The following is a 13442-nucleotide window of genomic DNA, read 5'->3' on the forward strand; positions in this document are numbered from 1 at the left end:
GTGACACCAGGCCACCAGCACAAACCATGTCCCAGCACTGGCTGCACCCCAGCCTGGACACTTGAGCCCCCGGCATGAGCACAGGCAGGCAGGGGTGCAGGCAGGAGCAGGCAGATAAAGGAGCTGGTTTTTTCTCCTGAGGTCCAGCTGGCAGCAGCTTGGCATCCTTGACCCCACCAAGCACCCTGGGGTCAGGGAGCACTGCTTTACTGCACCTCTGTGTCCCTGTGCCATCCCAGCCGCTTGTGGCATTGAGGACCCCCCCTCATCGGAAAAGGTTGGTGACCCCAACCCCTTTGACTACCCCATGTGACACCTGTCAATGTCCCAAACAGAGCAAGCAGCACAAGGATCTACTAAGTATTTATTTCCAGCATGACAGGAGGGTACACGGGGGCACGGGCTGGTGCTGAGGGCAATGCTCAGGAGGACAAGCAGGCAGGGAGCTGGGGGAGCTGGGGGCCCGCGCCCCCCCGCAGCCGCAGGAGCAGGTAGATTGTGCCCATGGGCCTGACGTTGTAGTGGGCCAGCGTGTGCTGGTCCTGCAGCTCCCTGGACTCATAGGTCAGGCGCTGCTCGTTGGCAGAGGGCCCTTGCCGGGCCTGGATCCGCTCCTTCAGCTGCCGGACGGTGTCGGTGGGCAGCACCGTGTAGGTCGTGCTTCGATTCTTATCATCCTTCACAAAGATATCCATCTCCTGGAGCTCAGTCTGCAGCAGCACCAGCGTGGTGTTGTAGAAGATGCCGTGCGTGGCCAGGGTGTCGCAGTCCTGCAGGATGATGTTCCTGCCCAGCTCCTGCTGTGCCAGGCGCTGTCTGTAGGGCGAGATGCCCCACTTCTGGTGGATCACATCCTTCAGCTGCCCGATGGTGGTGTGGGGGCTGACACGCTCTGTCAGTCTGGTGCCTGACAGCTGCCTCACCTCAATGGTCACGGGCCGGGCTGCCTGCAGGGACAGGAGAGCGGGTGGGCAAAGACAGCAGGGACAGGGGTGGGGGACGTGATGCTCACAGGCTGAAGCAGCCTTACCTGCACAGCCCAGGGCTGGACGTTTGCAAGGCAGGGCAGCGAGCGGCAGCAGCTGGCAGCTGCCTGTGCCATCAGGTCCCAGTCCTTGTCTTGGCCCAGGATCCCCGTGGGGTCAGCAGGGTCCAGGATGACAGGGCTGCAAACACAGGGAGCATTGCTGTCAGCCCTGGGCAGTACCATGGGGCCAGCAGGCACGGTCCTACTGGGCATGGTCCTCACCGGGGACTGCGCAGCAAGCCCTTGACATGGGCACCAATCTCTCCGTGCTGGAGTGAGTAGTACTTCTCCCAGTAGATGCAGATGTCCCGGTGCCTGCCCAGCAGTTCCAGCACCGTGCGGAAGCCCTGAGCCATGTCAAAGCTGCAGGAGGAGCCTGTGCCCTCCTCCCAGGCATAGATGGTCAGCAGCTCCAGGGCATACTTAGGGGGCAGGTGAGCCTCGGGGTACTGTGGATTCAGCATCTGGGGAGAAGACACAGATGGAGGTGAGAGCTGGCTGGGATGGGTGTCTACTGGGAACTGGGAAAGCTGGGCAGCTCCTCACCTCCTTGTACCAGTACTTGACCAGGCGCAGGAGGTCCTTCAGCTTGGCAGGGTAGCGCTTCACAAACATCTTCTGCAGCTCAGTGAAGCAGGGGGAAAACTCCCCGGGGTGGCTGCAGGCATGCAGGAGGCTCACATACACGTCTGGGTTTGGTGGGACATCCTGGGTCACCTGCCCTGTGGGGCGAGAAGGAGGGTGAGAAGGGGGGTGAGAGCCATCCCAGCACTGACACCATTGCCCGTCCCTGTGCCAGCCCTTACCCAAAGCATCATAGGCAGGCAGGATGTCCATGTCAATGGACTCTCTGGTCTCCCTGGAGGACAGAGTGAGGCTGAGGGAGCGCGGCGTGCTGTCAGGACCTTTGTACCTGGGCTCACCAATGTGCACATCGAACTGCAGGCTCTCCCTGCAGTCCTGCAGCCTTGTCATGATCGAATCCAGGATATCCCTTCTGTTGTTCTTCTGGTCCTGGTAGCTGGCTAAGCAGGAGACGAAGAGCACCACATCAGCATCAGAGGTGTTCTTCAGAGCTGTGCCCTTTCCTGCTGATCCACCCTGCAGAGAGAGACCCTGCCTGCTCAGCACCAGGATCGGCTGCCACCACTCCTGGAGCTGTCAAGGGAAACTGAGGCAGGGCAGGAGCTGGAGCATGGGACAGTGGGAAGGGTGGCAGCAGGGGTGGCAGCTGGTCCCCAAGCCGGGCAGCACTCACCTTGACGGTCTTTTGGACATGGATGTTATCCTCAAAGCACTTCGTCTTCAGGAATTCACAGATTTGCCACACTGTCGCCCTCACCTGCATGGAGAAAGCTGTGCTGGGCTGCAGGGTTCTGGCGATCCAGCCATCCAGCTCCCTGGCGGTCACTGTTCTCAGTCCGTTCGTGGATGCCACCGGGTCCACATCCATGCTGACAGGTGTATCGCTCCCTCTGCCCTCTATCTCACTTGGTGCCTCCTTCTACTCCCGCCCGCAGCACTCCACCCCTGACAGGCTGCGGCTGTCGGCAGCAGCTTTTAAACCTTCCCGGGCCACCGCCCCGCTGCGTCACCGCTGGGAACTTAAGGTGGCCCCAGGCCGTTTGCTCGGGATGCTCCGGGTGTCCCCGTGCCACCGCGGCGGGGGCAGGAGCGGCTGGGTGTCACCCTGACATGCGGCTCGGGTGGCGGTGGCAGCTCCTGCAGGCTGGCCCCGGGCTGCTGTGGCACCTCGTAGCCCCGGTGGCGCCGGTGACACAGGGTGTCCCCCGAAAGGCAGAGCCCCACCGCAGGCAGCAGTCCCCCGCTGGGGGCTCAGGTGCCCGGGCTGGGGCACAGCCAGCGCTGGGACACGGCTCACGCTGTGCCACGGCGTCAGCAGGGACGGCGGATGTGGCCAGCGCCACCAGCTACCCTGGTGTCACCACGGGCAAAGGAATGAGGCTGTCACCAGGGTCAGCAGATGCCCTGGCACCGCTGCAGGCAATGAGATGCAGACGTAGCCAGTTCCACCGAGGTGCCACGGCTGGTGCCAGCAGCCCCGCGAGGCTGGTGCCCTCCCTTGCAGGGACTGGGGCCGGTGCAGCACCGCCGGAGCCCCGGTGCCCCTCGGGGCAGTACGCGCAGGGTGTTTGCAGCCCGTGCTGCCTTAAGCGGCGAGATCGGGAGTTTCGGTTTCTGTTCCCGACGCAATTTCAGTTTCTGGCTCTGCCAAGCTGGAAACGAAAGTGCGAAGGAGCCCGCGAGTGCCCCCTTGCCCAAATAAACCGGGAAGAGCCCAGTGACAGAAACTCACAGCTGGGAACTCGGCTCGGGGTCGGGAAGGGCCGGGCGGATGGGCGGGGGCTGTGGGCAGAGGGGAGTGTGCTCCTGGGAGCAGGACTGGCAGGAATGGGAGCAGGGGCAGGATGGGGAATAGGGCAGGAGCAAAAAGGGGCAGGGAGACAGGGCAGGCCGTGGGCAGGAGACAGACAGAGGCTGGGGAGAGGCAGAGAGGGAGGGAGGGGAAGGGATAGGGACAAGGATGGGGCAGGGAAAGGTCAGGAGCAGGGCCAGGGATGTGAATAAGAGGGAGATAGGGTCCATTTGGGGTCAGGGTCCATTTGGGGTCAGGGACAGGGGTGCAGATAGAACAGAGGAGAGATGGGCAGAGTTACAGGGATACAGTCAGAAGCAGAGATGTTGGATATTAGGAAAAAGTTTTTTACAAAAAGGGTGATAAAGTACTGGAATGGTCTGCCTGGGGAGGTGGTGGAGTCCCCATCCCTGGATGTGTTGAAAGGAAGATTGGATGTGGCACTTGTTGCCATGGTTTAGTTGAGGAGTTAGGGCTGGGTTGGACTCGATGATCTTGAAGGTCTCTTCCAACCCAGTGATTCTGTGATTGGCAGCAGCAGCAAACGGCCAGGGATGCAGGCAGGAGCAGGGATAGGTGTCCCCTTAGTACGGGGTGACAGCAAGGCAGGAATACAGGCAGGGGCAGGGATATTAGGAGCAGAGGCAGGGAGAGGACCAGCTCTGGGGACAGGGTCACAGGCAGGGGCAGAGCTGTGGGCAGGGACAGGTGTCATGCACATGTCACACCTGAGGAGCAAGGCCAGACACCAAGATGAGCATGACAAGAGACATTCTTTATTCACACCCAGGGGTTGTCCCAGCCAAGCTGAGGCACCCCGAATGTGGTTCACATGTGGGTCTTGCACCATGCAAGTGTTGGGGTACAACAAGGCTCCACGAATTCCCTGCTGTCCCCATGGCTTTGTAAGGCCAGTGCAATTGTGTGGCTTTGGCATCCTCCCTTCCTCAGTCTGGAGCCAGTCTCACTGTGTCAGGGGTACTTATCTGTGAGGCCAGACGATGGAGGGGCCCCAGGGAGGTGTTGGAGGGCCCAGGCTGTGGGCCTTATCTGCCTGCCCACACAACCACAGCTATGCAGAGCACAGCATAACAGGGGCTGTATAGATCTCAGTAAAGCCCAAAGCATTTCATACTAGAAAGACTAATTGGCACTTTTCTCAGGGAATGAGATTTTCCTACTGAGATGCAGTCAGGGCAGGGACAGAAGAAGGGATACAGGCAGCGATGATGAGTGGCCAGGGGTGAAGACGGAGCCAGGGCAGAGACAGGGGCAGAGATGTGCAGAAAATCATGTAAGGAGAAGCCAGTGTCCATAAAGGAGACAGAGGAGTCCTGCTACTTTATTCGAATAAAGAGAGAGACTCCACTGGGCCATTTCCCCAGGGAATTCCTCTCCCGACGTTCGGACGATGCAGCCTCCTTTCATCCTGACTCCTGGCTGCGTGCTGCCCTCTTCCTTTCCCCACTGGCTGAGGTACTGGGAAGGTACAGCCTTCCCGAGCCACCTGCCACATGTTCCGCCCTGAAACTGTCATTTGCCCCTGAAGTTCAGAAGTTCAGGCTGAGTTCAGCAATAGACTTTGTGCTGACCCACTTGTCTATTGCCCTAAAGTTCAGGAATTCAAGCTGTAGTCGAGCTGTCTGGGGTCTGTACCAAACCTTGAGGTCAGTAGACGCGCTAAGACCCATTTCAAAGACATGAGCACCCATTTCTCCTAAAGACCCTCACCCGCTGAATTGTTTGTAAAGAAATCAGTGGGCATCTTTCCTATCAGGAACCAGGGATGAACAGAGAGCCTGGACAGGGAGAAGGGCGGGGAGAGGGTCAGAGAAAGGGGCAGGGAGGCGAGCACGGACAGGGACAGGGACAGGGACAGGGACACGGACAGGGACAGGGACAAGCACAGGGACAGGGACAGGCACAGGGACACGGACACGGACACGGACGCGGGGCTCGGGCAGGTCCCGCGGCGCATGCGCAGATGGCGGGGGGCGCTCCCAGGGGGCGTGGCGGGGGCGGGGCTCTCGCGGCGGGGGCGGGGCTCTCGCGGCGGGGGCGGGGCGCGGGGTCCGCGCGCGCCGGCCATGCCGCGCTCCCGCCGCGCCGCGCGCCGTGAGTTGTGGGGGCCCGGGCGAGGGGAGCGGGGCCGCGTGTGACACGGCCGGGCTGGCACCGCCGGGCTGGCAGCGAGTCTCACACGAGTGTGCTCCGAACCCCCGCAGGCGGCACCGGCAGCGCCCGGGCGAGCTCGCCCGGCAGCGAGGAGGAGGCCGGCAGCGAGGTGCTGAGCCACTGCAGCAGTGCCAGCGAGAGCGCCAGCCCCGCTGACGAGGGGCCAGGTGAGCCACGCGGGCCCCACGGTGCCCCCCACGTGGGTGGCGGTGCGCCCCGCCTTCGGGCTTCCCTCGGGTTTCACGTGGTGCCGCCCGGGCAGGGAGCGAGGCGGCGAGTGAGCCGGGCCAGGAGGAGGAGGTGGAGGACAGGCTGAGAGAGCACATGGACACCCTCCTGGACAAGAGGTGAGCAGCGGCTGCCACCCCCGCGGGCGCTCCGGGCGCGCTGCCAGCGCTACCGGCCGGGGCGGGGACGTGCCCCGTGGCCGGTAGCCCGGGCCGTGCCGTGCCCCGTGGCCGGTAGCCCGGGCCGTGACGTGCCGCGGTGTCTCGCAGCGCCAAGGCGCGGCAGGCGGCACTGCAGGGCCTGCGCCTGGCCCTGTCCTCCAAAACGCTGCCCGAGTTCCTGCTGGAGCGCCGCCTCACGCTCACCGACTCCCTGGAGAAGTGCCTCAGGAAAGGTCAGGGGCAGGCGGGCGGGGGGCGGCGCGGCCGCGGAGCGGCTCTGAGGGAGTCTCTCGTGCTGCCCACAGGCAAAGGGGAAGAACAGGCGCTGGCGGGCACCGTGCTCACCCTCCTCTGCCTCCAGATGGGCTCTGGCCCGGAGGGGGAAGAGGTGTTCCGCAGCCTGAAGCCCCTGCTCGTCAGCGTCCTGACAGACAGCACGGCCAGCGCCAGCGCCCGGCAGAGCGTAAGGCCCGGCCCCTTTCCTCCTGGGGACACTCCGTGCTGGGGAGAGCCCAGGCGGTGCCTTTGGGAGCCCCTGCAGTCCCCAGAGGGTGACAGGATTGGGTGCTATGGAGTGCACTGCGGCAAAGCAGGGGCACCCCAGCCCGGCTGCCCCTTGGCTGGGTGCTGGGTCAGGCCTGGCATGATCCACCTGGGCCTGATCTGTGTTTCCCTGACTTCTCTTGCCAGTGTGCCACAGCCCTGGGCATGTGCTGCTACATTGCTGCTGCTGACCTCGAGGTAACTGCGCCTGGGTGTCGTCTGTAGCCCTGCAAGAGGGCACCCAGGGGCTGCCATAACATCTGTCCTCAGCCCACAGTGCCAGAGCAGCCTGGAGCTGAGCTGGAGTAGGGGTACGGGGACATGAGTGACAGCCCAGCCCCCTTCCCTGGGCAGCCTGGAGCTGAGCTGGGGGGAGCCAGCAGATGGGGTATTGTGGGTGGAGTAGCCTCTCCTGGCACCCCTTGGTGTGGTGGGTCCCCTTTGGTCCCCAGTGCACAGCTCAGAGTGGCTTCTCCATGGCAGCTGTGGTCTGACTGGCAAAGTTTCTCTTCTCCAGGACCTGGTTTCATGTCTGTCCTGCTTGGAGGGCATCTTCAGCGCCCCCAGCACAGGCGAAGGGGGCTCAGCACCTGCCCAGCACGGGCCTCTGCACTGCAGCGCGCTTCAGTCATGGTCCCTGCTCCTCACCATCTGCCCCCCCTCCCACCTCAGGAGCATTTTGGACAAGTGAGTGGGGTGTGAAGTGAGTGGAGGCAGGTGTGGGGCAGTCAGCAGTGGAGCACGGAGCCCTTGAGGCAGTGCTTGGCCTCTCTGACTGCCCTGTTGCCTCCGTGTGCCAGTCGCTGGCTGCAGCTGCCCCCACTGCTGACCAGCAGCAGCGTTGCCCTGCGCATCCTGGCCGGGGAAACCATTGCACTGCTCTTTGAGCTGGCCCAGGACCTGGAGGTAAGGCATGGGCTGTGGCAGTGGGAGCAGTGGGCGGGCACTAAGCAGGCAGCAGGGCTGTGACACCCTGGCATGCCCCTGCTGAGCTGGAATTGACGCAGGCACCCAGGCAGAGGGGCTGGCCACAGTGATCCCCCAGCCCTGTCCTGGCCATGGCAGTGGGCACTGCCTGGAGCTCATCCCTCTAAATCCCCTGCTTTTTGGCAGGAGGACTTGTACCACCAAGATACAGAGTTCCTGTGTGCCCAGCTCAAGGTCCTGGCTACTGAGAGCAACAAGTACCGAGCCAAGACAGACCGACGGAGGCAGCGATCCATCTTCCGGGACATCCTGCGTTTCATTGAGGTACCACGGCCTGCTGCTGCCCTGCCACTGTGGCTGCTGCCCAGCTGCCTCATGATTCCTCTCTGGAGAGCCAGGGGACACATAGGGCTGGTGCCCAGGTTGTTGCTGATGCCTCTCTCTCTGCTCAGAGTGGGGAGTACCAGGAGGAGACGATCCGATTTGGCCTGGAGTGCATGTACCTGGACAGCTGGGCACGCCAGCGCACCTACCAAGCCTTTAAGGAGGTGCTGGGCTCCGGCATCCACCACCACCTCCAGGTATGGGCTGGGCAGATGCACCAGGGAGTGCTGGGCTGGTGCTGGTGGGTGTGACAGACCCCTGCTTTCACAGAACAATGAGCTGCTACGGGAGATCTTCGGCCTCGGGCCCCCCTTGGTGCTGGATGCGGCTGCCCTGAAAGCCAGCAAGGTCTCCCGCTTCGAGAAGGTGGTGCCACCTCCCAGATTTGTGCCCACAGTGCCCTCCTCTGCCACCTGGGGCTCCGGCTGAGTGCCTGAGTGTGGTGGGCGCTGCTGGGGAGGTGAGCAGAGGGGCACCCCAAACCCTAATCTCTCCTTCCCTCTCCTTCCAGCACCTCTACAACTCAGCTGCCTTCAAAGCGCGCACGAAAGCGCGGAGCCGCGTGCGGGACAAGCGGGCGGATGTGCTGTGATGGGCAGAGGGGGCAGAGCCCCCAGCCCACCTGGACTGCAGACCCAGCACTGTGAGGGGCACGTGCCCCCAGCCCTCGGGCTTTTATTCATGTACAGCAGAGTATTTAATACCTGGAGCTGCCCCAAGGGGGGGCTGCCCCCTCTTTTTATTTTTTTAACCAAAAAATAGGAAGCATAAAAGAAGAGCAGGGGGAGGTGGTGGCGTGCTGCCGTGTGCCTGCTCTGTGGCTGCAGATCCATGTGGCACAGTGGGGAGGGGGTCTCACCCAGGCTCCTGCAGCCACTTTCAGTGGCAGGGCTCGTGTGCACCCTCCCCAGTGCTGCAGGGGCACCAGGGTGGCCTGGCACAGCCTGAAGGGTGGGTGGGAGGGCAGAGCTGTGCAGGGCTGCAGAGCAGCTGGTCCTGGTGTCTATGGCAGGAGTGTTCTCCCCACCCTGCCATGCTGGGTACAGCCCCTGCCTCCCCAGCCAGCCTGGCGTCAGCGATGGTGGCAGAGCAGTGTGGAGTGGGAAGCTCTGCCCAGTCCTGCCAGCTGCCACTCTCAATCCTTTTCCAACCAAACGCTTTATATGAAATAGTAATCTTGTGGGAAATTAATTACAGGGGAGGCACTGCCCAGGCAGGCATGGGGCCATGCCAGTTGGCAGTGCCTGCCACCCTGGGAATGTATCTATCATGGTGATTTTCTAAGACTTTGATTGTAAGAGGTAATTAAAAGGCTGAATAAAGTATGCCTTCTGCCTTGTTAAGAGGAAGGGCTGTCACTGGGGTGGATGCAGGTCCTTACAGCCCAGTTTCTTTCTCTCGCAGCCTGGGACAGGGTCCGGGATTGCCCCTGTGCCCCAAGGGGCAATGCTGCCAGGTCTCAGCGGGTCAGGCTGCCCGCTCCCCCCTCCTGCCCTTCGGTGCCCCTTCCTGTGGCGTCCCAGAGCCCATGGTGGCATCAGGGGCAGCTCAGCGGTGCCCACCAGGCTGAGCACTGGCATTGAGGCGAGCCCAGAGCTGCCTGCTGGCCACCCGCAGCTGCTGCACGGCGTCCTCCTGGCTCTCCAGCCACTGGGCCAGCGCCCGCACCGACTGGCTCTGCAGGACTGCGGGGACAGGACGGGAACGTGCTGAGGGCTGGCAGCTCGGCCCCCAGAGTTCCCCGGCTCCCCACCCTGCCAGTGCCACGTACCGCTCAGGTAGATGGCCAGTGTGGCCAGGACCAGGCTCGACAGTGCCAGGAGCGCCAGCAGGGCCAGCAGCAGCGGGTGGCCAGGGCCGAGGCAGGGGCAGGGGCTGGCGGGGGGCACGGGGCGCAGGGTGGGCAGGAGCGGCGCGGGCACGGGGGACACGGGCCGAGGCGGGGGCCGGTGCAGGCTGCTGGAGGGAGCCGGGCCATTGCCTGCAGGCAGGGGAGAGAAGGGGTCAGAGCCTGGCCATGGGCACAGCCGGGTCTTGCACAGCCCCCCTGCCCCCCTCTCACCCTCTGTGCCCTTGTGCCCGCCCGAGGCCCAGTACAGGTCGCTGATGGACTCCACGGGGCGCAGGCTGATGGCTCCAGACTCGCTGCTGTCGGGGTCCCCAGGCTCTGCCGGCGCAGCACCCTCAGCCCTTCCCATGCTGTCTGCTGGAACAGAGGGGAAGGGTCAGCCTGTGCCCTGCCCTGGGCACCCCTGCGGGACCAGAGCCCTGCCGGGGGGATCTCAGCCTTGGCAGCCCAGGGCAGGCAGCCAAGGCTGGTGCTCCTTTGGCCCAGCCCTGCAGCCACAGTGGGCAAGCAGTGGCTGTGCCCCCCCGGCCCCACCGCTGTCATCGCAGCAGTTAGCGGGTGCCTGGTGGCCACGATCCCGGAGCCTTGTTAGTGGGGCTGGAATCTGGCCCTGGCTTGGGGGCAGGAATGTGCCACCCCCAGCCAGGAGAGCCCAGGCACTGTGGAACTGGCTGGGGCTCCAAGGGCCAGCTGGAAGCTGGTGGGCAGTTGCAGGGCAGTGCCAGTCTGTGGTGTGGCCCAGCTTGCCCTGCAGGTACTGTGCTGCTTGGGGGTGCACAGATGGAGATGTGGGGTGTATGCTGTGTCAGGGGGCCCTGGTGCCTATTGCCCTAAAGCCCTACTGAGAGAGCTTTTTAGAAGTAGGCATTACTCCTGTTTTGGGAAGTAACCAAAAGGGAAAATATTATTTTCTAGGTGTTGGTGTATTTTTGAGCAGTGGGCAGGGCCCACGCACTGTGCCCTTGGCAGAGCATGGCAGGCTGGCAGCGTGCCCACTCCCAATCCCTCCCGGGGTCAGTGGCGTGGCGCAGGGCAGCGTGGCGCCGTGCTGCTGCTGTCCAGACTGTGTGTCACCCGCAGGGCTGGCAGGCATCAGGGCTGGGGGGCCTCAGCCCTAGCCAGGGTCCCCTCAGAGCCTCCCCACAGCCCTACCCTTGGCCAGGGACTGCTCCACAGGTACCCACATCACCCCTGCACCCACTTGCCCCCTGTGGGGTGGGGCACAGCTGGCCATGTAGGTTTGTTGCAGGGGACTGTGCACTCCAGCTGCCTATACCCTCCCCAAACCCTGCTGCCCAACTCCTGCAGCCCTCCAGGACCCCCTTCTTCCCTGGGCAGGCATCTCTGCCCACAGCCCCCATGGCAGAGGGCACCATCTGTCCACCGCTTCCATCCCAACCCCACAGCCGTGCATTGCCCGGTATCCCCTGGGGTGCTAGAGCCCCCGCCAGCCCCAAGCCCACTCCCCAGTGTACCTTCTGCAGCCTCCCTGGGCATGGCTCCCTGCGCCCGGGCAGCGTGAGCGGGCAGTGAGGTGCTGCAGGGCCCCCAGGAGCTGGGCACTGGGTTCCCGGTGCGCCAACTGCGCCGCTTAAAATAGGACAGTGAGAAACACGGTTGGGGGGCGATAAAAATAGCTGTGGGGAGGGGGGCCTGGTGACGTGGTCAGGGCTGCTGGCAGCACAGTGCCAGTGGCAAAGGGACAGCAGGTTGTGGCAGTGCCCCATGCCCCCTTTCCCAGGGTAAAGGGGCTGCCAGCTCATGGGATCAGGGCAGAGCCCGTGCAGGAAAACTGACGCACTGCTGGACCCATCCAGAGCCAAAGTGGGATCTGTGCTGCCTCTCAGCAGCAATGGCAATTGTGCCCAGCATGGGGACACCACAGAGTCGCACAGCTTTGCCCACAAAAACCATGCCACCTGTGCAAGAACAATTTATTTAGATTAATGAGACCACAGGAAGTGCCAGCAGCAGCACAGCTGGGGTAGGGGACTGTGGCGGTCCCCGGCCTTTGTCACCAGCCCCACGTGCCCTGTGGCAGGCAGGTGTCAGAGGATGTGAGATCCTTGTGCCCATAGGGGCTGTGAGCGTGGGCGGGCACCTGGCAGGAGGTGGCAGGGCTGAGCCGCGCCCGCTGGGCACAGCCCTCACCTGCCCAGCCACGGTAGCAGTGGCAGCGGAAAGCAGCCCAAGGGCTGGCACGGGGGCCAAGGTGCAGGAGGCTGCCCAGGTCGTGGGGCTGCCGGCGCACACAGCGCCCGTGCCCATGGCACTGCCCATAGCTGCATTCTCGGGCTGCTGCCGTCACGTTGGCCACGTAAGGACCCAGGGTGGACACGAGGTAGTGGCGCAGGTTGGCACAGCTTTCCTGGGGAGGAAGCACCAGTGACAACCCGCCCCAGCAACAGAGACCTGGCCAGCCCTCCCTGGTGGGCACGGGGGACGTGGCCACCCCGTCCATCCCACACATCTCCAGTGCTGCGGGGGCCATACTCACAGCCGAGTGCGAGTACGACATGTCTCCCCAGAGCACGAGCCCAGCCGCTCCCAGCGCCGCGCTCTCCCCGATGGTGTGCACCAGGTCAGCCTGCCAGGAACAGAGACGTGACCCGTCTGGGGGACACAGCCCCTGTCCCTGTGCCAACCCGCATCGCACCCGCGGCCAGCTCCGGCCCCACAGTGCTTACCAGCGGCAGGAACCGTGAGGAGCGGCGGAAGGAGAGACGGGAGTAGGCGATCACGGGCAGGAGGCCGCGGGCCCCGAAGGCGGCCACGCGCAGGGCCTCGCGCAGCCGGTGGTGCACGTAGCGGCGGCGCAGGGCGGGCGGCAGCGCCAGCGGCAGGTAGATGCTGGGGTAGAGGGCAGACGAGGCGGCCCAGAGCCAGCCCAGATGGTTGTTACGCTGCACCTCCGCCGGCTGGCACTGCCCGGTATAGTTTGCCTCCTTGGCCCAGTTGCTGTTGAGGCAGTCGGGAAAGCGGTAGAAACCCCAGAGCCCCCCAGGGCGCAGGGCTCGGCCCACCAGAAGTGTCTCCTCCATTAGAGCCTGTGCCGCCTGCTCGAACTCCAGCTGGGCCAGTCGGAGCTGCTGCCGAGCCGGCAGGACGCCGTACTGGTCCCGCACCCACTGCTCCGAGGCTGTCCGGTACATCTTTTTGGCTCCCCAGTTTTGGGCCCACAGGGGCCTCCACTCCTCCCAGTCCACCACGGCCAAGCCATGGAAGGCAGGTTGCAGGAGGAGGTGGATGTCCTCGGCCACCCTGCTGATGTGGGCATCAAGGGAGACACGCTGGGGGAGGCCCCCGTTATGGGGGACACCGTGCTGTGACAGGTAGGGGTACAGCCCAAACTTGTTCTTGTAGAAGATGGTGATGTTCTGGCCAGCAAAGTGGCCACCCTGGTTCTCCACAATGCCGTAGTTGCTGAGGGGCAGCCCTATGCCAAAGCGGTGCTGGCAGCGCCCGGTGGGGACGTTCCACACCACGGCAAAGGGCTGGCCGCCTGCCAGGGGCGCGGGTGCCGGGCTTTCCTCACTGGCTGTGCCCAGTGCCAGGCAGGCCCACAGTGCCAGCACCAGCACCAGCACCATCCCGCCTCACCAGCTGCTTGTGGGGCCGGCACCCTGCGAGGAAAGGAGAGCCATGGGTGTGAGGCTGTGGGATGCAGTGGGCATTCCAGCAATGCAGGCACTGCCCCCCAGCACATGGTGGACTAGGATCAGCCACAGGGGCCGGGCTGTCCTGCAAGCACATGCCGCCCACCCCAAAACC

General features: G+C 63.8%; 4 protein-coding genes across 6 annotated transcripts; 1 reads left to right on the forward strand and 3 right to left on the reverse strand.

The window, feature by feature from the left end:
• Window positions 1-346: 346 nt before the first annotated feature.
• Window positions 347-2571, reverse strand: LOC135307919 (2'-5'-oligoadenylate synthase 1-like). Its single transcript, XM_064432501.1, has 6 exons — window positions 2286-2571; window positions 1834-2128; window positions 1574-1749; window positions 1250-1491; window positions 1031-1166; window positions 347-947 (listed from the first exon to the last, which is right to left on the reverse strand). The coding sequence occupies exons 1-6, from the start codon at window positions 2478-2480 to the stop codon at window positions 423-425; spliced, it is 1569 nt and encodes a 522-aa protein (XP_064288571.1). The 5' UTR covers window positions 2481-2571; the 3' UTR covers window positions 347-422.
• A 2896-nt stretch (window positions 2572-5467) lies between these two features.
• IFRD2 (interferon related developmental regulator 2) lies at window positions 5468-9165 on the forward strand. 2 transcript variants are annotated; one of them, XM_064432504.1, is made up of 12 exons: window positions 5468-5519; window positions 5630-5746; window positions 5842-5926; window positions 6077-6201; window positions 6274-6431; window positions 6659-6709; window positions 7029-7198; window positions 7312-7417; window positions 7625-7762; window positions 7891-8019; window positions 8093-8188; window positions 8334-9165. In XM_064432504.1, exons 1-12 carry the CDS (start codon window positions 5492-5494, stop codon window positions 8412-8414), a joined length of 1284 nt encoding a protein of 427 aa, XP_064288574.1. In that variant the 5' UTR covers window positions 5468-5491; the 3' UTR covers window positions 8415-9165. The 2 variants fall into 2 exon arrangements, with proteins under 2 accessions (XP_064288574.1, XP_064288573.1); XM_064432503.1 differs by having other exon boundaries at window positions 6077-6431.
• A 13-nt stretch (window positions 9166-9178) lies between these two features.
• Window positions 9179-11439, reverse strand: LSMEM2 (leucine rich single-pass membrane protein 2). Of its 2 annotated transcripts, XM_064432512.1 has the most exons (4): window positions 11147-11439; window positions 9885-10025; window positions 9594-9803; window positions 9179-9507 (listed from the first exon to the last, which is right to left on the reverse strand). In XM_064432512.1, the coding sequence occupies exons 1-4, from the start codon at window positions 11166-11168 to the stop codon at window positions 9371-9373; spliced, it is 510 nt and encodes a 169-aa protein (XP_064288582.1). In that variant the 5' UTR covers window positions 11169-11439; the 3' UTR covers window positions 9179-9370. The 2 variants fall into 2 exon arrangements, with proteins under 2 accessions (XP_064288582.1, XP_064288580.1); XM_064432510.1 differs by having other exon boundaries at window positions 9594-10025.
• A 152-nt stretch (window positions 11440-11591) lies between these two features.
• HYAL3 (hyaluronidase 3) lies at window positions 11592-13261 on the reverse strand. Its single transcript, XM_064432505.1, has 3 exons — window positions 12359-13261; window positions 12169-12258; window positions 11592-12039 (listed from the first exon to the last, which is right to left on the reverse strand). Exons 1-3 carry the CDS (start codon window positions 13259-13261, stop codon window positions 11686-11688), a joined length of 1347 nt encoding a protein of 448 aa, XP_064288575.1. The 3' UTR covers window positions 11592-11685.
• Window positions 13262-13442: the final 181 nt, after the last annotated feature.

The sequence above is a fragment of the Passer domesticus genome, chromosome 9 (genome assembly GCF_036417665.1).
Source record: "Passer domesticus isolate bPasDom1 chromosome 9, bPasDom1.hap1, whole genome shotgun sequence".
Lineage (NCBI taxonomy): Eukaryota > Metazoa > Chordata > Aves > Passeriformes > Passeridae > Passer > Passer domesticus.

What these genes read in the sequence shown, in the direction of transcription:
- LOC135307919 (XM_064432501.1), bottom strand. Translation starts at nt 2,480, where the DNA reads ATGGATGTGGACCCGGTGGCATCCACGAACGGACTGAGAACAGTGACC. An exon ending in TCAAGTACTGGTACAAGGAG is followed by an intron (nt 1,492 to 1,573) that starts GTGAGGAGCTGC and finishes TCTTCTCCCCAG; the next exon opens with ATGCTGAATCCACAGTACCC. An exon ending in GGCTTGCTGCGCAGTCCCCG is followed by an intron (nt 1,167 to 1,249) that starts GTGAGGACCATG and finishes CTGTGTTTGCAG; the next exon opens with CCCTGTCATCCTGGACCCTG.
- HYAL3 (XM_064432505.1), bottom strand. Translation starts at nt 13,261, where the DNA reads ATGGTGCTGGTGCTGGTGCTGGCACTGTGGGCCTGCCTGGCACTGGGC. An exon ending in CCTCACGGTTCCTGCCGCTG is followed by an intron (nt 12,259 to 12,358) that starts GTAAGCACTGTG and finishes TGTTCCTGGCAG; the next exon opens with GCTGACCTGGTGCACACCAT. An exon ending in TGTCGTACTCGCACTCGGCT is followed by an intron (nt 12,040 to 12,168) that starts GTGAGTATGGCC and finishes CTTCCTCCCCAG; the next exon opens with GAAAGCTGTGCCAACCTGCG.
- LSMEM2 (XM_064432510.1), bottom strand. Translation starts at nt 11,168, where the DNA reads ATGCCCAGGGAGGCTGCAGAAG. An exon ending in GCCCAGGGAGGCTGCAGAAG is followed by an intron (nt 10,026 to 11,146) that starts GTACACTGGGGA and finishes CTGTTCCAGCAG; the next exon opens with ACAGCATGGGAAGGGCTGAG. An exon ending in ACTGGCCATCTACCTGAGCG is followed by an intron (nt 9,508 to 9,593) that starts GTACGTGGCACT and finishes CTGTCCCCGCAG; the next exon opens with TCCTGCAGAGCCAGTCGGTG.
- IFRD2 (XM_064432503.1), top strand. Translation starts at nt 5,492, where the DNA reads ATGCCGCGCTCCCGCCGCGCCGCGCGCC. An exon ending in CTCCCGCCGCGCCGCGCGCC is followed by an intron (nt 5,520 to 5,629) that starts GTGAGTTGTGGG and finishes GAACCCCCGCAG; the next exon opens with GCGGCACCGGCAGCGCCCGG. An exon ending in GCATCCACCACCACCTCCAG is followed by an intron (nt 8,020 to 8,092) that starts GTATGGGCTGGG and finishes CTGCTTTCACAG; the next exon opens with AACAATGAGCTGCTACGGGA.